The sequence below is a fragment of the Rhinopithecus roxellana genome, chromosome 12, assembly GCF_007565055.1.
Source record: "Rhinopithecus roxellana isolate Shanxi Qingling chromosome 12, ASM756505v1, whole genome shotgun sequence".
NCBI lineage: Eukaryota > Metazoa > Chordata > Mammalia > Primates > Cercopithecidae > Rhinopithecus > Rhinopithecus roxellana.
Genome location: NC_044560.1, coordinates 8,450,501 through 8,475,010, shown reverse-complemented (window position 1 = coordinate 8,475,010; position 24,510 = coordinate 8,450,501). Strand labels below are relative to the sequence as shown.

Here is a 24,510-nt window from a genome sequence, read left to right as displayed (position 1 = left end):
ACACAAAATTGAAAAGCAAGGAACACACTCTGAAAAGCATTTATACCTTTTGGTAAAACACTTCTATCTTTAAATCTGAGAACACCTGCTGAAGCTATTACAGTTGTCCCCATTGGAAAGATGAAGAAGCAGGGCCTCCAGCAGTTTATCCAGGGTCATCAAATATGATGGTGGAGCTAAGCTTTGAACCCAGACAACCTGACTCCAGGGCTGTTAGCCACCACATGGCATTGCCTCCATCAATAAGAAAAGTGGGAATACTTTGTTAGAACAAAGAGCTGGCTACATAGGCGGTTCACAGAGGAAGAAACGCAAATGCCTAATATGTGAAACTTTTGGTCCTCACTGGTAGTCAGAGGTGCAAAATAAACCGGGATGGGATGGCTGGAAAAGGCTCCTTCATGGACGACTGTTCGTTCTGCTTGGTGGGTGGATTCGTTTCTTGTTGGACTGTGACCTGCACATTTCGTGACTTTCTAGTAAAGTGGATCCCCTCACCTTGGCATTGAGTCCCTTGAGGGATAAAGGGCAGCGATTGACTGGGAGAAATCCAGAAATCCAGAGTCTGGATAATCAGACTCCCTTGTCTATTAGGAGCATCATCACCCATGTTGGCATATTAAAGGCTCTGAGAAGTCCCGCAGTTAATAAAAAAAGAACTGAACCTGTTTTTCATAACTCACTTTCAAGGAATGCACTTTGGGAAACATTGGTTTCCTGGGAAGGGTCATAACCTACACACTAACTGGCCTGGATTCTACACCCTTTTTTGACAATGTCCCTAAGTGTGATGTTAGCCAAACCTCTTATTTTCATAACTGTTTGGTAAAATGGGATAGAAGGAAACATAGCTTTTTTGGAATTATTTATTTATTTTTGCAAATAGAGAATTGCTTCAGGAAACTTCCTCCTGCTTTAATAGGAGGGACAAAGGTAGATGAAAAGAAAGCACTGTGTCCATTAAGAAGGTGCCTTGGCAAATCTTACCGGAAGTCAGGAGACCTGGGCTGTAGCTTGGAGTCTGCCACTAACTTGCTTTGGGAATTGCAGATCTCCCAGGTCTCGGGCCCCCACTCTGCAAAGTGCAGGCCTGATGGCCTCTCCATCTCTCAGAGCCGGGGTCTGTTGCCTAGAACTAAAAGAACATCACCATGGATACTCTTCTGTTGATGTCACCACTTTCAGGCTCCCCTTTTGCTGGCAGAAGAGGCCTCAGTTTCTCTCAGGTCTATGACCTGCCCCATCTGGTAAATAGGTGGAGAGAACACAACAGGCAGGGGCCTCCAGCAGATGCTCCAGCCCACAGTCTTTGTCCCTGAGTGGCTCACTAGGGCCAGAAGAGAAGGCTCACTGGGGCTTGAATCCTGGCCTGGTCACCTTCCATCTTTGAGACCTTGAGCAGGAGACTTCACCTCTCATAGTTTCCGAAAGCTGAATTCGTGAGACGGTTGTGAGGATTCGGGGTGCGTGTAAACTGCAGATGTGAGTGGAAGACAGGCACTTAATTGATGCCAGCTGATGCCTTTACCGCCTTCATTGGCTTCCTAGGGCTGGTTGGCTCACTCCTGGGTTCTGTCAGCCTAGAGGCTGTGCTCTGAAGCCCTGGGCAGGTTCTGGGCTGCGTTTTCACAGGTGAACCCAGTCCCAGCCCTGGTACCAGTGGGGCATTTTATAACCCAGTGCACATTTGCAAGGACTCGGCTTATTTAACTGAGGAAGGAGATTAAGAGGCCCTCCGTCGAGGCCTTGTAGATAGTCATGAGAACTTGTCAAGGTGAGGCTCCCCGAACAGGAAGCTGGAAACTCCACGGCCCCCCACCCAAAGGCGAGTCATGGAGGTCAGAAGCTGAGCGTCCAGGCTGTGGCTGACTGGTTTCCATTCTGCAGAGATAAGGGTCATCTGACACCAGCTGCACAGTCTGCCCTGGTGAGGTCTCTTCCCCTCCTCTTCCTGATTGCTTGCTAGGCGCTTTTCTTCCTGCTTCTGCTGCCTGAATGAGGAGCTGCCTCCGGTTATCTTTGGGAAAGTCTTCAGAAGCCCTGGGAGAGAAAGCTAGAAAAGAGCATGGCTGGATGGTCTGAGGCGGTAGGAAGGAGTCTTAGGTTGATCTCAGTGTCCAAGGGCAAGCCAGCCTTGCAGCCTCCCAGGTCATTAGACCCCTCACTCCTCAGCCTTCCGGAGGTGCCAGGTCACCTGTGAAATCCGGGTCCTCAGGATCCTTTCTGTCGGTTTCCCGCTTCCTTGCCATTTACCCTCTTCCTTATCAGCACTGCTCACCTCTTGCTCCTCTTTCCTCTGAATCTCTTGTCCCCTTCTTGAACCCACATCTCCAGTATCTCCAGTCTCCCCCCAGGCATCCTTCTCCCCAGCTTGAGAGCCTCCCAGTCTATGTGTGAGGGTCCTATACAACCTCCCAGTGATGGGCCTCTGTTCTGTAGCGTCTTTCCTCTCTGGGCCTCTCCTGGGACTGCTCTCTGGTGGGGAAGCTGTTTTAGCAGCTCACCTGCTGCATCTGTTCATGACCCTGATGCAGAAAATACTTGTGAGGTGCCACTAGCCAAGAAGCAGATCAAGGCTGGAAGTGGAGTCCTCATTTGTTTTGCAGACTTCCTTGGAAACAGGTTGGCCATTTAGTGCCCCCACCACTCCTTTATATGCCAGGCCAGAGAAGCCTGTTTTGGTGTACTTGGGAATTCAGGTTCTACAAAATTCTTGGTTAGGTGTTTTCTAGGCTGTTAGTCTGAGATTGGATGCCTGAAATGCCTGGTTAGGAGCACTGAAGTTGATGGTGGAGTGCCTCGAAATCGAAAGGCACCATCCAGTTCAGCTCTCATCTTTATCACGTCTTAGCTGTGTGACCACTGAGCCTCAGTTTCCTCATCTGTGAGATGGGCATAACAACACTAACGTCAAGAATTAGAGATGGTGGGTGTCAAGCTTCTAGCATACTACCTGGCTTGTAGTAGCTGACTGCAAGGAGTTCTGAGGTCATGTCAAACTTGTGTAAAATACTCTGCTGTTCTCCTGGGTTTTAAGAGATAACTATTCTGTGCCAGGTACTGTTCCAGACACTTTGCTTATTTAAACTGCACACCACAAGGTTGATCTTTTGTGCCCATTTTACAGATGAGGAAACCAAGTGAGGTTTCATGAGTTGGTCCAAGCCTCACAGCTAATCAGTAAGAAACAGAGCTGGGATCTACTCCTGACTACAAAGCCTGTCTTCATCACGCTGTTTGTGCCCAAAGCTGCTCCAGGAGTAGCTTTCTTGTCGCTGCAGGTCACCAGAGGACGACCGACTCTGAGTACAGCTATCTTCACAATTCTTAGCACCAGCAAGAAGTTATTCAGTCTCCATAGTGGGTAGCTTTCCCCTTCCCACGTTGAAAGGGCAACCTGTTCTGGACTCCTGTGGTTGTAGGTGCACTGCTGATGGAGATGGAAGCATCTATGGTAACAAGCACAAGACCCCGACATCCCAGCTGCCAGCTGCCAGGCAGCAGTGCTGTGGGCGTCGGCGGACGGGGAGGTTCCAGTGCACCCAGAGGCTTTGCACTGCTTACATAAAGGCACTTCAGAGCTTTAGAAGGGATGCATGGGGAAGGAATAGTCCCACCCTCCTCCTTTTTTGGGTCATTGGCCCTCATTGGGCCGGACACGTCTTACTCACTAATCAGACGGTTTGCGGTTGCCCTTTGCCACATCTGTGGCTGCCTTCCTGGGCCTGTCGAGCTCACAATTAAGGTTCATTAGAGACCCTGTCAGTCATAGCACGCACAGACCCTGCCTGAGAGAGGCCTTGCCAAGGGGCTGGCCAGTCCCATGCCCCCACCACAGTCCCTTTGCAAAGGACTGCCGACCAAATTCTAGAGGCTTTGTGTGCAGGAGAGGGGGTGTGATCAGCGCTTGTGAGACTCCAGACTCTCAGGTCCTAGTGGGCCCATTGCCTTTTATGTAATTGAAACCTTCAGGCGAGCACTGGAATTGATGTTCCAGATGGTGGCGGCGGGAGTGCTGTCAGATGGACGCTTTGGAGGGAGCATCTGACAGCCGGCCCCTCCAAAAAGAGATTCGGAGCCAAATGCAGAAGAGATTTAATGATAGTTAATCTCCCTCTCCCTCTTTCTGGAATATATTGGGACTCTTAATTACTATTGACTGGAAGCTAAAACAACACTCCTAGTTCAGAACAAAACTCTTTAGGAGATTTGCCCCAGGCTAAAAGGATTATCCTTCATACAAGGGGATTTTTTTTTTTTTTAATTTTTTTTGCCTCTTTCTAACCATGTGTTGAACATCAGTTGGGAGTAGAGGCGATATGTACATCAGGTGTTTTAAAGAGGCTTAATACTTCTTCACCCACATTGTTTTCTTGTCTCATTGACCTTCCTAGTCCCAAACGCTGCCTGTAGGGACAGCCAAATCTCCAGGTTGTATCTAACGCACTGAAAGCACTGCTGTGTGCTGTAACTGTAGTCTTAGCACTGGAGGGCCCTCTGGTTTCTGAGCACCTGCGGGATACCATGATGCTTACCTCTACCCCCATACCCTAACACAGTCTTTGGCCACGTGTTGATGCCTGATAAATATGAGATAATGAACCAAAAACCCCGCTATCCCCAAATTCTGAGGGGAGTCCACATTAGACATTCTAGGCTGTGTGATCTGAGACCGAGAGATGAGAGGGGACAGGGATGCCTCATGGAGCTGAGCTGTGACTCAGGAGACCTCAGCCCCTGGCACTCAAGGGCTGGTTGCCCCGGCAGATGGCAGTATATGGACAGAGTCTTGGTTTTTGTTTTTTGTTTTTTTTTCTTTTTTTTTTTTTTTTTTTGAGACGGAGTCTTGCTCTGCCGCCCAGGCTGGAGTGCAGTGGCCGGCTCTCAGCTCACTGCAAGCTCCGCTTCCCAGGTTCACGCCATTCTCCTGTCTCAGCCTCCCGAGTAGCTGGGACTACAGGCGCCCGCCTCGTCGCCCGGCTAGTTTTTTGTATTTTTTAGTAGAGACGGGGTTTCACCGTATTAGCCAGGATGGTCTCGATCTCCTGACCTCGTGATCCGCCCGTCTCGGCCTCCCAAAGTGCTGGGATTACAGGCTTGAGCCACCGCGCCCGGCCTGTTTTTTTTCTTAGACGGAGTGTTGCTCAGTTGCCCAGGCTGGAGTGCAGTGGCGTGATCTCGGTTCACTGCAAGCTCCGCCTCCCGGGTTCATGCCATTCTCCTGCGTCAGCCTCCCGAGTAGCTGGGACTACAGGCGCCCGCCATCACACCTGGCTAACTTTTTTTGTATTTTTAGCATAGATGGCGGGGTTTCACCGTGTTAGCCAGGATGGTCTTGATCTCCTGACTTCGTGATCCGCCCGCCTCGGCCTCCCAAAGTGCTAGGATTACAGGCGTGAGCCACTGCGACCGGCCTGGACAGAGTCTTTAAAGTCACGGAGTCATGAGTCAGCTGGGACTGGGTGCATGCACCCTGAATGTCTAGATGACCCTGAGTAAGCTACCTAGACTCCAGGCCTCAGTTTCCTCATCTTTGTAATGGAGAGAATTCTGGATTTGCCTCATTCTCAAAGAGGGCAATTGTGATTATTAAAGGAAGTCGTGTGGGAAAAATGCTTGGTGCAAATCATCCAAGGAAGGTGGTGGAATCTTCACCTTCTAGTAGTAGCTGGAACTGCTGGCCTGTACCACTGTGCCTGGCTAATTTTTATATTTTTAGTGGAGATGGGGTTTTACCATTTTGGCCAGGCTGGTCTCAAAACTCCTGACCTCAAGTGATCTACCTGCCTTGGCCTCCCAAAGTGCTGGGATTACAGGCATGAGCCACCACGCCCAGCCATATTATATATATATATATATATATATATATTTATTTATTTATTTTTTTTGAGATGGAGTCTCACTCTGTCTGGGCAACTGAGCAAGACTCCATCTCGGGGAAAAAAAAAAAAAGACTGTCCATATACTGCCACCTGCCGGGACCACCAGCCCTTGAGTGCCAGGGGCTGAGGTCTCCTGAGTCACAGCTCAGCTCCATGAGGCATCCCTGTCCCCTCTCATCTCTCGGTCTCAGATCACACAGCCCAGAATGTCTAATGTGGACTCCCCTCAGAATTTGGGGATAGCGGAGTTTTCGGTTCATTATCTCATGAAGGTGGTGACAGGAGTGGCTGGAATCCATTTCTTTCCCGTGATCACTGAGCTGTCCTTTTAAGGAGAAGAGTGCATGCCCCTTGTCAAAAGCAGCCTGCGTTTCTCTGGCCAGATAGGTGGGTGGATGCTGCTTGATCAGGCTCTGAAAGGTTGTGCCTTCTTCCAGGTGGGAGAGGGACTGTGAGGTGAGCTCAGATCTCGCAATGACAAGCGAGCATTACTCCCATTACCTCTTTTTTTTTTTTTTTTTTTTTTTTTTTTGAGACGTAGTTTCGCTCTGTCACCCAGGCTGGAGTGCAGTCACGTGATCTCGGCTCACTGCAGCCTCTGCCTCCCGAGATCAAGTGATTCTCCAGCCTCAGCATCTGGAGTAGCTGGAACTACTGACCTGTACCACTGTGCCTGGCTAATTTTTATATGTTTAGTGGAGATGGGGTTTTACCATTTTGGCCAGGCTGGTCTCAAAACCCCTGACCTCAAGTGATCTGCCTGCCTTGGCCTCCCAAAGTGCTGGGATTACAGGCATGAGCCACTGCGCCCAGCCATATATATATATATATTTTTTAGATGGCGTCTCACTCTGTCTCCCAGGCTGGAATACAGTCATGCGATCTCGGCTCACTGCAACCTCAGCCTCCCCAATTCAGGCGATTTTCCTGCTTTCACCTCCCGAGTAGCTGGAACTACAGATGCGTACCACTACAGCCAGCTAATTTGTGTATATTTAGTAGAGATGATTTTACCGTGTTGGCCAGGCTAGTCTCAAACTCCCAACCTCAAGTGATGCCACCATGCCCGGCCTACTGCTGTTACCTCTTGTACTTCACCTCTTGGGTCTTGACAGTGCAGGCGTTAAGCAGGGCATGTGACAGAGAGGAACTGCAGCTGGAGTCCAGGAGGGAGGCAGGCAGGAGGGGCACTGGGTGCAACTCAGGCTGCTGGAGGCCAGTGGAGATGTAGTTCCTGCCCAAGAGCGGTCACTTTTTTATAGAGTGCTATCCACCTTATCCAGCCTGTTGTGTGAAGGTATGTCCCAATCCTCATTTTAGAGCAGTTCAATGAATGTTTATTGCTACTGCTCCTCCCTGCATTACTGGAGTATCATAATAGCCTGTAGACAGGCCTTCCTGCTTATCGTCCCCGCCTGCTCCAGCCTGCTCGGCATACGGAGTAGTCTTGCCAAAATGCACTTCGGATAATGTCCCTTTATGACTTCACATCGTCGGGATCAAGCCCGGAGAACACATCTGGGTGGAAGAGCTCTTGATCTGGCCCTGTCCCTTCTCCTGCTTCCTTGTCTTGCACACTCCCGGGCCTGTGCCCTGTCTTGTTGCATCTTTGTACATGCTGTTTCCTTGACTGGGACACATGTCCACACCAACTCTGCTCCCACTAACTGCTCATCTTCACACCTCTGCTGGGGCCTCAACTTCCCTCACTCCCCCACCCTGCCCCCAGGCATGCCCCTTGCTTCTCCTGTCTCTTGAGAGTTGCTCGATCCTAGGAGCTTTTGGCTCTGGGAGGGCAGGGATCTTGTCTTTTGTTCACCTTTGTATCCCCACTGTCAAGCCTGAAGTGGACGTTCAGTGAGTGCACGCCTACTTGAGCCCCTATGAATGCAAGGCCCTGCCTAAGCTGAAGCACCGGGGTCAGAGTGACAAGAGAATAGTTGTGTCTTTAAAGAGCTCATAGCCATGGTGGGAGACAGATAGGATGGATAGAACGCAAGGCTTCTTTTTTATTTTGAAGATGGAGTTTCGCTCTTGTTGCCCATGCTGGAGTGTGGTGGCGCAGTCTTGGCTCACTGCAACCTCTGCCTCCCGGGTTCAAGCGATTCTCCTGCCTCAGCCTCCCAAGTAGCTGGGATTACAGGTGCCTGCCACCACACCCGGCTAATTTTTTGTATTTGTAGTAGAGATGGGGTTTCACTGTGTTGGCCAGGCTGGTCTCGAACTCCTGAGCTCAAGTGATCTGCCCACCTCGGCCTCCCACAGTGCTGGGGTTACAGAGGTGAGCCACTGCTCCTGGCCAGAATGCAAGGCTTCTGATATGAGGAACATGGGCACTGTGGAGCACCACGGAGGACACCATGGCTCACCCTTGGCAGACGAGTCCCAGGGAAAGCTTAGAGTGGGCAGATCCTGAGACACAGCTGGTGGGTGGTGAGAAGGAACTAGCTGGGCAGGGACTGAGCAGGAGCGGGTGGGTTTCTGCCCTATTAGATAGAGCCTGTGAATTGGTGTCTGGTGAGCTTTGAGTTTTGATTCAGGTCACATGAGTCCCTTACCAAAAAGCAGGTGATGGGCGCACACTCTGGTTTTGCTGAGGATCAGCTGTTAGCTCCCACTCAGACTTTCTAGATGGGTAAGGGACAGAGATCAGCAGGTTCCCTGCAATTTTAAGATCATAACTGAGAAATGTGCCCTTGTAAGCCTGTTGATCCAAGAGCCTACCTGCCTCTAGAAAAGCCCACATCAGTCTTTTCCTGGGAGTCAGTGGCCTTGTTGCCTCTGTTGAGACAAAGTTCTTTATTGACCTCACAGGGAGCTGGGACTTTCTGAATCAGACCATTCAGGTCTCTCAGTTCCTATTGACTCCTTTACAGCCCTGGGAACAGCTGCTGCTCTTGAGGGAACCTAAAGTAAACTCCTGGCTTGCCATTTTCCTGAACTCGTAGATTTTGGCAGAGGAGAATGGTGGAGAGTTCGGGCCTTTGTTCCTGATCCTGTCACCCTTATGAGTTAAGATTTGGCAGCCCTTCTTGTAACTGCTGGGGACATAGGGTATCCAGGGTATCCTCAAAAGTAGAGTTAAATTACTGGTTTAAAGCGTTTGTGCTCCAAACTCCAGTGTACTTCATGATACAGAAAGCAAAGAATTGAAAGGGTATCAGCTGTTTGGGGAAAATGACTGCTCCTACCACCTGGAAGCCAAATAGGCAGATGTCCCCTCTGGGTGGAGCAGGGGGCTAACCTCACTTTCTTATGTTATTGTAGGTCGTCTGCCTCTGTGCAGGCCATTTCAGTCTCATTGGAAATACCTGTAAAAATGCCTGGACTTGTAAAAATGCAAACAATAGAGCACGTAGCTCTAAGGGGGTTGTTTAGTCCTCCCCTGAATTCTATTAATGCCTTAAAATACCAGAAGAGCTTTCCTATGTGCCATCTGCAGGAAGCACTCTAGGAAGGAGAGGATCCAGCCTGGCTTCTCCCAGGCTCGGTGTTCCTTCCTCTTCACCTTTTTAAAAGGCTCACCTGAGGCTGCTGAAAAGGTGGCAAAAGACAGGACCGCATACTTCATTCCCAGCAAGAGTGTCAGGCAAAATTCAAACTCCTTGATCACCCATTGATTTCCACATTCTTTCCATTCCGGAGACCAAGGGGGAGATTTGCTGATGCTCCGTGGACTTTGCAAAGCTTTCCGTAATTAAAGGCCTCCCGGCTGTGTGCATAGCTCTTCTGCTGCAAATCTCTGCCCTTTTGTGTTTGTGTTTTAAATTCCATCTTTCCAAAATGTTTGCCCACTCAGCAAGTCTCCTCCAAAGCCCTCACTTTTGTTTGGGGGAAGTTTTTTTTTTTCCCCCCTTTTTGGTTTTTATTCTGCCTATGTGTAGGAAATTTAAGTCTCTTAGGAATTGCTTGTGAAAATGCTCTCTGGTCTTTTTAAAAACCATGATATGTGTTTCTCACCATGGCATTGGAAGCTGGCAAGGGATGCCCCTGGTGTCCGTGCTGTTAGCTGCCACTTGAGCTTTTAGATGGAGTTACTGGAGTATCATTTTGGTTCCATTCTAAGGAAAATAAACAAAAGAACTTTTCCCTCCTGTTTAACATGCAGCAGTGCTACAAGGTGAGAGAAGTACGTAAGCGAGGAATCTGAACCAGGTCAGGATCAGGGCAAGGTGGTAGGAAGCTGAGCTCTCCAGCAGTGAAAAAGATGGTTCTTGTCACCTAGAGCTGGGAGGCATAATTCAAGTGAAGTGCATATAGGCCCCTTCCTTGGCCTTGGCCTCATAGGATTTTTTTTCTACAAGATCTATCCAACTCCTTCATTTGGGGAACCTTATGGGCTCCTGTTGTTGTTGGAAGCCAGAGAACAGTGTTTGGAGAGCTTCCATTGAGGAGGGTCTGAAGACCATCTCTTTCAGTTAGATCCTGCCCTCTGGTTGATGAGCAACGTGAGATGTAAAAGTGAATTGGAGAGAGATCCCACTTCCCCATCTGCCAGAAAAGGCAGACAACACTCCCTCCCCAGAGCTGTTAGAAAGCCAACATCTCGCGGTTGGCAGGCACTGGCCCTGGATGAGGAATTCCTGGGTCGCCCCCCTTAGAACATGTCTGGTTTTGGAAACAGGTTAAAAATACTTGAGGAGGGCATGGCACGCTCAGTCTGTTTCCCTGATGTTTGAAATAGGCCAGGAATGTGGGCCGGGAAGCCCAGAGGAGCCTGTGTGTCCCGCAGGGTTTTGTAGTTGGAGCCTGGGGTTTCTTCTCTCCATCACCACCCCCTGTAACTGCCAGTGACCATGTGCCAGATCCATGAAAGGCACACTGAAATTGATGAAGATCTGTGCCATGGGTAGCAAGGAAAACTGGGCTCCCTTTAGTAAGCAGGATGGTGTTGGGGTCTGAGAGGCAGGCAAGGGGTGGACTCGGAATCTCTCCTGGAAGAGAAAAGAGGAGGGAATTTGGATTCTGTGTACAAATATAGAAATTCCCTAAGAGTTTTAAATTTGAACATGGCATTCAGGGGAGAAGCTTATGGGGTGCAAGCCTTTTCCTTCTTCCCCTTGTGAATAATTCACTTAGCTGCTTGCGCCTGTGTCCTAAGGCTGTGAGCAGAAGAGCTGGGCAGGCCACAGTTGGTTGGAGCCTCAGAGTACCTTGCTCAGTAAAGGTTTGTTTGAGGAAGGATGACACAAACTTTTGATTAACTCTCAAGTCTTGAACTATGAAACTTTGAAGATGTTGACACTAAAATGAACCTTACTGATTATCTCATCTAATGGTTTTCAAACATTTTGAAAATTGGTACAACCCTTTTTTCAAGCAAAATCTTAGAACTTGAATAAACCAGGTAGAAGGTGATGGGCCCAGACTTCCTCTCCCACGCTTGTCACCCTGAGCTCCTCCCTCTGTACTCACAGCCCTCAAGGCGCTCCAGTCTCCAAGAATCATCCATTACAGAGACCAGGGAGCCGCGGCCCGTGCCCCATGTAGCGCCGTTTCATGGCAGAACCAGCTCTGACTTCCAGGCCAGTGGCGAGCCCCTGCTTTCCCTTGGTTTATTTTGATGTAGGAGAAGCTCTGGGTGGTAAGAGTGAAGAGTCAAACAACTACAACTGAGAGTGAGGAGAAAGACAATACTGTCCATGGTTCCTGACGCCCAGGATCACTTTTTACCAGCCTAACCCTGGGTCACATGACGTACTCGTATTCTGAAACTGTTGGTTCCCTGGAAGTCTACCTCTGATGTCTTGGATCCATGTGGTTCTCTCTGCCTAAAATATCCTCACTTGATTCACCTTTTCTTCTTCTTCTTCTTCTTCTTTTTTTTTTTTTGAGACGGAGTCTTGCTCTGTCGCCCAGGCTGGAATTCAGTGGCCGGATCGCAGCTCACTGCAAGCTCTGCCTCCCAGGTTTTACACCATTCTCCTGCCTCAGCCTCCTGAGTAGTTGGGACTACAGGCACCCGCCACCTTGCCCGGCTAGTTTTTTTTTGTATTTTTTTTAGTAGACATGGGGTTTCACCGTGTTAGCCAGGATGGTCTCGATCTCCTGACCTCGTGATCCACCCATCTCGGCCTCCCAAAGTGCTGGGATTACAAGCTTGAGCCACCTCGCCCGGCCCACCTTTTCTTCTTAAACAACAGCTTTCTGGAGATATGATTCATATAACATAACATTTACACTTTAAAAATGTACGGTCCAATGGTTTTTAATGCACTCAAGAGTTGTGCGGCTGGCTGGGTGTAGTGGCTCATGCCTGTAATCCCAGCACTTTGGGAGGGCGAGGCAGGCGGATCACTTGAGGCCAGGAGTTCAAGACCAGCCTGACCAACGTAGTGAAACCCCTGTCTTTACTAAAAAAGAAAAAAATTAGCCAGGCATGGTGGCGAGCGCCTATAGTCCCAGCTACTCAGGAGGCTGAGGCAGGAGAATTGCTTGAACCTGGGAGTAGGTGGAGGCTGCAGTGAGCTGAGATCACTCCATTGCGCTCCAGTCTGGGTGATGACAAAAAAAAAAAAAGTTGTGCAGCCATCAGCATTTGGCATCCCACTGCTGCCCGCCTTTGACCGACAGACCCTCCTTCTACACCTTCATCCTTGGGCTGTTTTGCGACCTGCCCTGACTGCCACACCCCGCCTCACTCCTGTAACTCAGCTCAGATATGGCCCCCTGGAGATGTCCCCTCCAGTCTCCCCTGCTTGGTCGTTTCTGTGGGTGACTCAGTGAAATTACAGCAAAACCTGATGAGACATCCATCCAGTGGAAGGAATCCAGTGTGAAACATTGTGGCCAGACAGCCTGGGTGACTTTTGTGTTGAGAACGGGGAAGCCACCCGACTTGTTGAGTCTACCTCAGCACCCGCCCCCCGACTCAGACACACAAACATGGCACAAACACTCCCACTTGAAGAGAAGCAGAAGTATTACTGGAATCTTGGTAAGTCGCTGAGGTTTAGAAGCTTGTGGTCGTGAGGGTTTTTGGAGAATCTGTTGGAGGGAGCCAGACCTCCGCCCTCTGACTCAGTGGCTCCGTGCTCTGAGCTGGTCAGCCTCTGCTGTGGCTTCAAAGGTCATTCGCCTCCCAGGGGGCTATCAGGACCCATGGGGTGAGGAGTACAGGACTCAGCACCTCCCCTGGCTCGTTGGGGGACTGAGCAGGTGTGGCAGGATGACTATGGCTTACTTCCATGTATGGGCCCTGGAGGTCACGGAGTTCCTTATCTTGTAGCAGATCCTCTTGGACTCAAGGGTGTTTCATGGGCTTTCAGATTCCAAAGTATCCCCTGCGCTACCATTGCCCGTGGTGGCCTGGCCATGTGACTCCTTACTGTCACGTTCTGCCTCGGGTATCTCATTTCTTCCAAACGGAGTATGTGAGATTTCCCTGGCATCCCCATCAGTGTCGACGTGCAGATGACTGTCAACCACAGACCCCGATGCCATTGGTCTGTCCTCCTGGGCGATCATGAACCCCCCAGATCAGTGGCAAAGAGCAGCCCTTCCTGCGCTGCCCCATCTGGCTCCTCCCGCATTTGGGTGGCACGCCCTCAGGTTTCCCCCCTGCGTTCTTATTTTGTTAACTCCCATGGTAGCCCATTCATAGTTTTCACCCTAAACTCTAAGTTTAGACGTGGACATTTGGCACACAAGCGGTTTTTAAAGCCTGAGGCCAGGCCTAACCCTTTATCCAGTGATGACGAAATGGATGGATTTCCCGTTACCCTCCCTGCAATTAGGCCTTGATGCTGTACCCTAGGAGGTTCGTATGAGAGGCTCCATTTGCATTGACCTCATTGTGTGAAAACCCCATCTTGCCAAGTACTTCTCTCTGCCACCATCCAGCTGGTGACTTGCAGCTGAAGTATTTTGCCTGCTAGGTTTCTCACCAGGCATCATTCTAGAGTCCCCATGACCTTAGGGTGGGATTGCATGGCTTTCATTGAATTACCTGCTGTGTGACTGTAGCCAAATTGCTTAACCTGCCTGTGCCTCTTTTTTTCACCTGTAAACAGTAATGTGGGATAACACCTCTGCCTCCTACAGGGTTGCTGTGATGATAAAATGAGGATGTGTGTTACATGTCTCTTACATGGTAAGACTTAAACATCTTTGCTGTTATTCCTTTCATAACTTTGATAGTTCAGTGAGTCCTCACTTAACGTCGTCCTTAGGTTCTTGGGTATTATGACCTACAGCAGGCCCTTGAATAATGTTGTTTCATTAAAATGTTGACGAGAACAAAAAATTGGTTTCACTATGTATCTTTTCACTTAAACCAGAGGATGGAATCCCTCTGTGAAATTACAGTGTCTTTGGAGAAAAATCATCTTGTATATGAGTTATGTTTGTGTATTTTTACCTGGTCTTTTCCCAAAAAGATTTCAGGTGACAGAAGAATACAAACCAATGTGATAATCACTTTTTTTTATTTTTTGAGATGGAGTCTGTCTCTCTGTTGCCCAGGTTGGAGTGCAGTGGCGCCATCTCGGCTCACTGTACCCTCCGCCTCCCAGGTTCAAGCGATTCTCCTCCCTTAGCCTCCTGAGTAGCTGGAATTACAGGTGCTCGCCATAATGCCTGGCTAATTTTTTTGGGGGCGGGGGGTTGTATTTTTAGTAGAGATGGGTGTTTCACCATGTTGGTCAGGCTGCTCTTGGAACTCCTGGCCTCAAGTGATCCACCTGCCTCGGCCTCCCAAAGTGCTGGGATTGCAGGCAGGAGCCACTGCATCGGGCCAATAATCCTAATAAAAATGTGGACTAAGAAAGCCAGACCAAGGACTGAGGACCATCCCGGAAGACAACAGCAGCTACCCTGTGCTTGCCTTCATGCTGGGAAGGCTGTAGGTCTGGCTTTAGGAGGAGGCTGTGTAGGGTACGTGGGGCAGCATCAGTGCTACAGCAGGCGGCAGCCCATACCCCGTGGGTGCGCACTTTCGTCCAACTCAGGGCTGGCAGTCATGAGGATGAAATGCCATCCACGTCAAGGGTCGATCTCTCTCCTACCCACCAAAGACCCCGTAGTCCCTCCTCTAAGGGAGGCGCTGAAGTGCTGAGAACTTGCTTCCCACCAAGGCAGGCTTGGGCTTCAAAAGATCAGAACCTGACCTGAGCGGCCCTCATTTTCCACCATCCCACCAACACTTCAGAAGTCCTGCCAGCATCCAGCCAGGCACAAGGCAGTCCAGACAGCTCATCCCTGCCCTGGGGAGAGACATGCACATCACAAACCTGTGAGGCTCAACACGGCATCTTGCACAGGATGCAGGAGCATAGGGCCTCTGCTGACGCAGCTTTGGGAGGTTGCAGTAGAAGAGGCGGGCGTGGCCAAATGAGACCCTGAAGGATGACTTAGGTGGAGTGCCGGGAAGGAAGGTGGTCTGGATAGACGTGCAGGACGTTGGGTGGAGGGCAGGGGTGCGGGGGAGCCTCCCTGTGCTCCTTAGCCCGAGGCCATCGCCTGGCTGTAGGCGGCAGCTTCTCCTGCCGGCTGGGGGACTGCAGGCAGTTCTCAGCATTGAGTCCAAGATGACTTCCATTCTGGGGACTCAAAGGTGGTTGTATATATTGTGCTTCATCTCTCAGGGATGAGTCCTTAATTAAAAGCAGCCAGGCAGCTTAGAGAGACCCTGGCTTCTCTGCACACGGGTGATGGGTTGTGCGCCTGGCCAGGAAACAGTTAATTTAATTAGGCTCCAAGGGCCTGGTTCATCCCCTTCAGGGAAGCTTAAGGTTACATGTGGACAACAGGAGCCTTGTGTGTGACTGTGGTTGACCCAAATATAGTGATTTTCATTTCTCCTTTCCATTTGTCTTCTTTGTTCTGCCCCTTCCTGACCCTTTCTTTAGGAAACTGTTGTGGCCCCTTCCAGGCTGCGAGCTTCCAGAGGGCAAAGCTTTGGAGTCTGGAGTATGAACGGCTGAAAGCGAGCCCAGGAGGCCTCCTTTTGTTTATTATTTATCTCTGGATGGTCAGGGCACCTGTCTGAGAAAAGAAAGAGATGGAGGGGACTTAGCGTTTCCTGAAAAAACTCTTTGTTGTTAATGGCATGTGGAAGACTCATTTTTAAGTAGAATAAATCATTTGTTGGTCAAAAATGGTTTCCTAATGTTGGCCCTCTTGGCCAGCCTCAGTTGCATTAAACCCTAGGTAACCAACCACAATCCCCGCCTTGAGTCGTGTGCCTCATATAAGCGGGTACAGATGCTGCTGCACCTTTGAAGGGGTTACATGCTGGAAAACCCATTGGAAGTAGAAAATGCTTTTAATCCCCCTAACCTGCCAAGCATCATGGCTTCGGCTGGCTGACCCTAAACGTGCTCAGAACATGCCTACAGTTTGGTGAGAGCACCTGGCGCACAGTGGCTGTAGAGTGTCATCACTCACCTTTGTGATCACGGGACTGGTGGGGAGCTGCGGGAGATGCTGTCTCCCTGCGTCATGAGGGAGGATTGGACCGTGCATTGCTAGCCCAGGAAAAGATCAAAATTCAGACTATAGCTTCTACTGAATACCATCGCAAAGTCAAACAAATCTTAAGTCGGAAACATCTGTGTTACTCCACCAGATGTGCTGCATGTACCATTATCTCAACTCTATGGTGCGTGACTTGCTCACTTTTTTTGTTTTTTTTTTTTGTTTGTTTTCTTTTGCTTTGTATTTTGAGACAGAGTCTTGCTCTGTCACCCAAACTGAAGTGCTGTGGCACAATCTCAGCTCGCTGCAACCCACGCCTCCCAGGTTCAAGCGATTCTGCTTCAGCCTCCCAAGTAGCTGAGATTACAGGCATGCGCCACCACACCCGGCTAATTTTTGTATTTTTAGTAGAAACAGGGTTTCACTATGTTGGCCAGGTTGGTCTTGAACTCCTGACCTCAGGTGATCCACCCTCCTCTGCCTCCCAAAGTGCTGGGTTCACAGGCATGAGCCACCACACCCAGCCTACCCTTACCTCTTGGGGACGCCTCTGTGGCTGGACTTTGCTGTCAGAGCAGGGCCGCCCATGTCCATCTCTTCCCGTGCTGAGCCCTTGCACCTGACACGGGCCTGGAGCTGGCATTCGGGGTTTATGGAACAGCATGAATCTCTCCTTGACATGGGTGTCGTAACCCCCAGTTCCAGAGACTTGGGAAGGTTATGCTCAGCCAGCAAGTAACCGACCCAGGATTTGAGGCCGTTTGGTTTCAAGGTTGGTGTTTTTACCGAATGCCACGCTGTATATTCTGCTTCTGACACTAGTGTGCATGCCTCTTGAAACCACTTTTATCTATTTAAGAAAGTTTTGGGCCTTCTGCAAAAATAAAAGGAACAAATTGTCACAGAGCCCTCTGCTGGACGTCAGCAGCTGCGGCATCCTGGCGTGGCGATTTCCTCTGAGCGCACCCGAGTACGCAGAGTCTGTTTTTGATTCCTATCTCGCTGGTGGTGGGCTCTCGGCCAACAGGCAGATCAAAAGATGGAATGTGTTCATTTGGCCATTTTTTAAAAAACTGAGGTACAAGGGTGCACTTCTTAAAGACAAGGGCGCCGTGGGTTAGACTCCGTGGGTCTGAGCTGGTCTGGCTTTTGTGCTTTTTTTAAAGGTTCATCTCAAGTTTCTTTTCTGGTTGAACAATTTTTTTCAACATTAATAACTAATGGAGAAGAGGAAGAGGCAAAGTAGAACCATATGGCGGCATAAACACGAACCTCACTTGTGGCCGGAAACTTCTGATTTGTATCTCTTCGTGTGATCAGCTGTTGGGTTGGGTGATTTAAAAAAAAAAAAAAAAAAAGGTTCAGTTTGGGCAAAAGCAAGAATGTCTTTCGTTTCTTTTTCAGCCTAACTGTGCTGGGTCTGCATGTCCTTCCTCGGACACTGGCCCCTAGCTGCGTGGCTCTGGTCAAGTTGTTTCTCTAAGGCCCCTTTTCCCTTTCTTTAAAACAAGGATGGGAGCGCATGTCTGCGTGGAGAGCAGTTTTCGGGATCATAGGGGAGGGCAGGGAGAGCTGCTAGCATAGTGCCCACCTCGCAGGACAGGGCTGTTACGATTACCTGGTCCTTCTACAGATTATTATTCAGGTGTTACCTGAGGCCACTGCCTCAGGTAAGGTCTCTCCCTTACCTTCTACCTTCTGGGCGTTTTTCTTCTCCCTGCCCTAGTTCACTTTACCCACTCCCTACCCGTCTTTCCAGTGGCCCCCGGGTACCACTGAGCCCGGCGAAAGTATCGGTGGTGAAGGACTTGCGGCTCCTGCTCCCCGGGGTGGGCACACTCCTGTGGCAGCAGAGAAAGTGGTGGAGCCCCGAACTCCCCACCAGAAAGACGGCAGGCACCATCCTGACCAGTGTAGTGTTTATTATTCCAAGTCACTGGGAATTATGTTTAAATCCCCCCAACAGCCTGGATTGGTCTGACACCTTTGGTGTTATCTGAACGTCCCCTCCAAGGCTGTTAGGCAGTTCAGATGGGTGGTTTAGACAGAAACCATCCAGCTGCCACATGTCGGCACCACTCCTCCTCCTCAGAGGCCCTCCCTGGCTTTGGAGGCGACAGAGCCAGTGCCACACGCACCCCAGAGTGAACTCTCGGCTTTGTTTGGACCTGTCGTTTCATTTAAATCGCTGTACAAACCCATGGCCCGTGACACTTAATGTGATTTCTTCCACTGCTCTAAGCACTCGACATGAGTAGGGGGCGGGGGCCAGGGTTCAGATGAGCATAGGGACTGGTTAGATTACCGAGATACACTGTCTTTATTCTGTTTCTGTAATATGACCTCAGACCACAGGATTAATATCCACTTACATGGAATCAGCATGCATTGACCGATCCCTGCTGCCGTGGGCGTGATGCTGCGCTGAGGCTGAAGGGCCTGTCTTGGCCTCTGTAGGTGTGGAGTCAATTCACAGTGAAAAATGCTAAGTGGTGAGGAAGGAGTAAGGTGAAAGCCATTGACAGTATTAGAACAGCCATCCCTAAAGCATTTAGGATTCAGTCGATAGTAGTGTTACTGCAGGAATTCTGAAGAATTTGACATCTTCATAAAGAAGTTGGAGTTTGGGCCAGGCCCTGAAGGATCAGTAAGATTTAAGAGAGCAGTGAGGGATTGGCTGTCAGATTTAGTAAATAAAAATACATGACCTGGCCAGGCGCGGTGGCTCACGCCTGTAATCCTAGCACTTTGGGAGGCCGAGGCGGGCGGATCATGAGGTCAGGAGATCGAGACCATCCTGGCTAACACGGTGAAACCCCCTCTCTACTAAAAATACAAAAAGTAGCTGGGTGTGGTGGCACGTGCCTGTAATCATAGCTACTCAGGAGGCTGAGGCAGGAGAATGGCCTGAACCTGGGAGGCAGAGCTTGCGGTGAGCCGAGGTCGCGCCACTGCACTCCAGTCTGGGCGATAGAGCAAGACTCCGTCTCAAAAGAAAAAAGAAAAAAAATACATGACCTGGCCAGGCGCAGTGGCTCATGCCCGTAATCCCAGTACCTTGGGAGCCTGAGATGGGTAGATCACGTGAGGTCAGGAGTTCAAGACCAGCCTGGCCAACATGATGAAACTGTCTCTACTAAAAATACAAAAATTAGCCAAGCATGGTGGCATGCACCTGTAGTCCCAGCTACTGGGGAGGCTGAGGGAAGAAGATCGCTTGAACCCAGGAAGCAGAGGTTGTAGTGAGCCGAGATCACACCACTGCACTCCAGCCTGGGTGACAGAGCTGGACTCCATCTCATTGAGAAAAAAAAAAACACACATGACCCATGTAACCTTTAGGAAGTATTCATACTAAAATGTTATTGTGTATCTAAAATTCAGACTGAACCAGCCTTCCTCTATTTTATCCAGCAGCCCTCAATGGGGAAGATGTTTAAGTAGAGGAATGCACGTGCATGTTCAGGGAGTAGTGAATGGGACCATGTGGTTGGTTGAGGATGTTCGGGCAGAGGCAGAGAGATGGCGCGGGTATGAGATGGGATCAGTGGTGGTGCCAGGTCATGACTCATGCACCTTTGGCTGGCTGCTGTGGTCCAAGTCTGTGGGCACACCATGCATTATTCCACACTTCTCATTTCCCATGACAACGAAAATGTTACTATTCCAGAGCAGATTGTCTTTCATCGAAAGAAACAGGGCTGATGGAAATATGGCCAAAACTATGGCCCAACTTGCGAGTTGTTCCAAAAGGCAAAAACGGTGCCTGCTTGGGTGAAGTCAGTTGGCCATATCAAGTCCCAGATGCTTTTCGCTGTAGGACAAGCAGTGCCAGTTTTTGAGTTCCAGTTTAAATATATGTTTTTCTGGGGCTGGTTAGTACCTGGCATACTGGCTTTCAGAAGTCCTGTCACAGATCTTCAAGGGTGGTCTGTCTCCGTGCAGCTCATCTACTGTGTTTGACAAATGAACCATCTGGGTCTTTGCCTAAGGTTCCGTGGCCAGCTCACAGCAGAGCCGAGGCTAGAACCCAGGTCTCTTAGTTCTCACTCTTTCCACCATTGCTGTGGCTCCTTGAGGTCATATGTTAATAAAAATGCCAGGGCTTTCATGACAGCTCCGGTTCTCTTTGTTCAGTGCTTTCCTACCACACCACGGTTCGTATCTGAGAGTGCTGGGTTGGAACCACACGTGAAGCTTGTCATCAGCATCCATTCAAATTTAGTTCTGGACAAGTGCTTTTGCTAAAGATTCCCATTACCTGCCAATTTATTAATTTAAAAATAAAGTTGATTGGAGTTTGGAAGGCTCCATGTTGTAAAACTCCTCCTTTCCTCCCTCCTTTCTTTCCTTCCTCCCAAATATATTAAGCATTTGCTGTGTGTCAGGCACAACTACAGGCACTGAGAATCCCGCAGTGAATAAGATTGAAGTCCTTGCCCCGGTAAAACTTACATTCTAGTGAGGGATACAGACAACTGATCAATGAAAAAATATTCCACCTGGTGTTAAGTGCTAGGAAGAAATTATTCAGATGCTGTTGATTCATAGATGAATCTCTTGGATAAGAGTAGAGTCAAGCCTCTTTTACACCAAACCCCATTTTCTTTTTTTTTCTTTTTAATTTTTTTTTTATTATACATTAAGTTCTAGGGTACATGTGCATAACGTGCAGGTTTGTTACATAGGTATACTTGTGCCATGTTGGTGTGCTGCACCCATCAACTCGTCAGCACCCATCAATTCATCATTTATATCAGGTATAACTCCCAATGCAATCCCTCTCCCCTCCCCCCTCCCCATGATAGGCCCCGGTGTGTGATGTTCCCCTTCCCGAGTCCAAGTGATCTCATTGTTCAGTTCCCACCTATGAGTGAGAAATGCGGTGTTTGGTTTTCTGTTCTTGTGATAGTTTGCTAAGAATGATGGTTTCCAGCTGCATCCATGTCCCTACAAAGGACGCAAACTCACCCTTTTTTATGGCTGCATGGTATTCCATGGTGTATATGTGCCACATTTTCTTAATCCAGTCTGTCACAGATGGACATTTGGGTTGATTCCAAGTCTTTGCTATTGTGAATAGTGCCGCAATAAACATACGTGTGCATGTGTCTTTATAGCAGCATGATTTATAATCCTTTGGGTATATACCTAGTAGTGGGATGGCTGGGTCATATGGTACATCTAGTTCTAGATCCTTGAGGAATTGCCATACTGTTTTCCATAATGGTTGAACTAGTTTACAATCCCACCAACAGTGTAAAAGTGTTCCTATTTCTCCACATCCTCTCCAACACCTGTTGTTTCCTGACTTTTTAATGATTGCCATTCTAACTGGTGTGAGATGGTATCTCATTGTGGTTTTGATTTGCATTTCTCTGATGGCGAGTGATGATGAGCATTTTTTCATGTGTCTGTTGGCTGTATGGATGTCTTCTTTTGAGAAATGTCTGTTCATATCCTTTGCCCACTTTTTGATGGCAAACCCCATTTTCTTGTGAGCTTTCCTATGTTGGGGCGACTTGGCTGCAAGCAGTGTTTCTGGTGGGAGGAGGGAAGCAGCTGGCTGCAGGCGAAACTGGAGTGAAGCACCGGATCCTCACAGGTACGTGTGTACCCCGTGCCTGAAGCAGCATAGTGAATTCAGGTGTGATCCAGGCTAGTGTTGCTAGCTGAGAGTAACAGGTGACAGATGATACTGTCTAAAGGAAGGGAGAGGAATATGTCAGTCTGAATGTGTCAGAGACTGAATGTGTCAGTCAGTAACATACGTGCATTTCCCTGTGCCAGCTCTGCTCTGAACACTGATGCATTATCTCATGTGACTCCTCAAAATCACATGGGGATGGGCACCCAGATGGGTTGGTTTTATTATCTCCATTTTACAAGTATGGAAACCAAGTCTTAGTAGAGAAGTAAAATGACTTACCCAGGCCCTAAAGCTGCTTGTACGCAGTGGAGTCAGAAAGTCTAACTTCAGACCCTATTTGCTCAGTCTCTACTGTAATTGAGGAAAAATTGGGCTAATGGTGTCAGGACTCCAACCAGAGAGAATGGGTTCCAGGCAAAAGTTGAGGCCCAACAGATAAGCCAAGGCAACAGCCCAGTATTATAAATGGAGGAGATTAGGGACAGGCGTGATGTGTTAGGCGAGGTGGCTTCACTGGCTGTGGCAGCACAGCAAGGCTCCTTCCAGGTCCCAGATGGCCTTGAGTGGAAGCTGTTAGACCTTCCTTCCTCAACCAGAACTTACTTCCAGGTGAAGGGCTCTGTGGCCACAGCTGAGCAGGGCTGGGGCTAGGAGAGGGCTCTTTGCCACCATAGGGTGCCTTTGGCATGCACTGTCCTTCCCGTTAGCTGGACATTAAACCAAAGTTAGAAGGGGAGGAGAAGGGAGTTTGGACTCATCTGGCCCTGGTTTTGTTTTCTGTCTTCACTACTTGCTTCTTGTGTGGCCCTTGGGTAACTTAATGACTCCGGGCCTCAACTCTAATCTGTAAAATGGGGCTTTGCATAGCCACTTTGCAGAATGTGTGTGAGCTTTCAAGTCAACAATATGCTCTATATAAAGGGCCTACCATAGTGCGTGGTGCATGGCAGGCACATGGAAATGGTAAAGGGCATGATATTATCACCAAAACCAACTTTGAAAGTAACACCCATTTTTATTATGTTTGTTTGGAAAGGGCAGATACACATGGAGAAAGAATTCTGAAAACAAGCACAGGTACGGGCCAGGCCCGGGGGCTCACACCTGTAAGCCCAGCACATTGTACACAGGGGTTGGTGGTGTATGTCTGTCTCTTTGGGTGCTGTCCCCTGTACAAGAAACAGATCATCTCACCAAGGCCAGAATTTCTGTGAGTCACCAGGCAGGTTTACAGTCCTTTAGTTGTGCTGGATGTTGCTTTCCAAGCTGAGTTCTAAGGCACCCTGGAGGGGCAGTGGAGGAGCCCATGGAGGCTGGGTGGTCTCTGTGGTGGTGGGACTCCCTGTCCCTGTCCATCTCTTGGATGGTGGCAAGGGTCTTCTGGAAGAACATAGGAACCACTGTCACTGTCATCCCACCTGCTGAGCTGCTCTGCTGCTGTCTTTGCCGTACAATTTAACTTTTTCCATTGGGAAGGGTTATTGGTGCAGTTGGCAGGCACTTTCCGGTAAATGATATGGTGGGGCCCCCATAAACCCAGGCCCATGAAACAAATAAGTCAGCACATTGAAAATATAGCATGGAAGTGACTCAAGCCTGAAGGAATCCATTTCTGAAAGTGCTGCCATCCCTGTCTGGGAGATTTTGGTAGAAATTGATGTTTGAGTTGGGAGGAGGAGGCCAGTGGCCTGGTTACTTGCAGAGCCTTGTGTCAGAGTCGCAGCATTGGCCCAGAGTTTGAGTCCTGCCAGCCCCCAACCACAGGGTCATCCTTCTTGGTGAGGCAGCCTCCTGGCCGGCCAGCCAGGGATGAGCCCACTGGGGCTCCATGCTGTGGGAGCCGGGGTGAAGCTGTCTTTGCAGCAGATAGAGTTGACTCTACAAGCCAACTGGTAACACTTGGCTAGGGGCCTGGAAAGTATTGGAGACTCCACCCAGCATGGGAGCCTGTGGGAGTTCCCTGGCACGGACGAGTTATTCTACTCCGAGTTCTTTAGATTCCTGTGTATTTGAAATGTTGACCTTCTTCTCAGGACTTCAGCTTGTACTTTGCCCACCAGAGACCAATACCAAGCACATACACACTGAAATTTACTAGGCCACCCTGGTGACCAGGTCGTTAAAGCTGCACACAGTTTTTGGAAGGAAGACCGTATTGAAAATCACGCTCCGCTGTAATTCAAGAATGGGTTTCTTAATAGAGGGACACAGTTGGTGTCAGACACATGTGGAAAAGAAAAGAACAGGCCCGTAATTTTGGCTCAGTACCCAGGGCCAGATGTTAAAGGTACTGACCATGATATGGCTGCAGTATTGTTAGCCACCTGAGTTTGGTGTGCCATTTTAACCTCTGTTTCGACCTTGTCCTTTTTCTCTGCCAGGTCCCCAGTCTATGTGAGGATCTCCTGTCTTCTGTTGACCAGCCACTGAAAATTGCCAGAGACAAGGTGGTGGGAAAGGATTACCTTTTGTGTGACTACAACAGAGATGGGGACTCCTATAGGTGAGCTCACTGCCCCGGGTATGCAGCAGGCACACCAGCCACATGCGGGCTGCCGTGGG

General features: G+C 49.3%; 1 protein-coding gene across 6 annotated transcripts in view; it reads left to right on the top strand.

Annotated features, from left to right (window-relative positions):
- The window catches only part of CAPZB (capping actin protein of muscle Z-line subunit beta), a 147,915-nt gene that overhangs the window by 75,129 nt on the left and 48,276 nt on the right, over window positions 1-24,510 (top strand). For all 6 annotated transcript variants that reach the window (XM_030912974.1, XM_030912973.1, XM_010385550.2 and 3 more), the window contains exon 3: window positions 24,330-24,451. In XM_030912974.1, coding sequence (XP_030768834.1) covers window positions 24,330-24,451 — 122 coding nt within the window. The remainder of the gene's footprint in view (window positions 1-24,329; window positions 24,452-24,510) is intronic.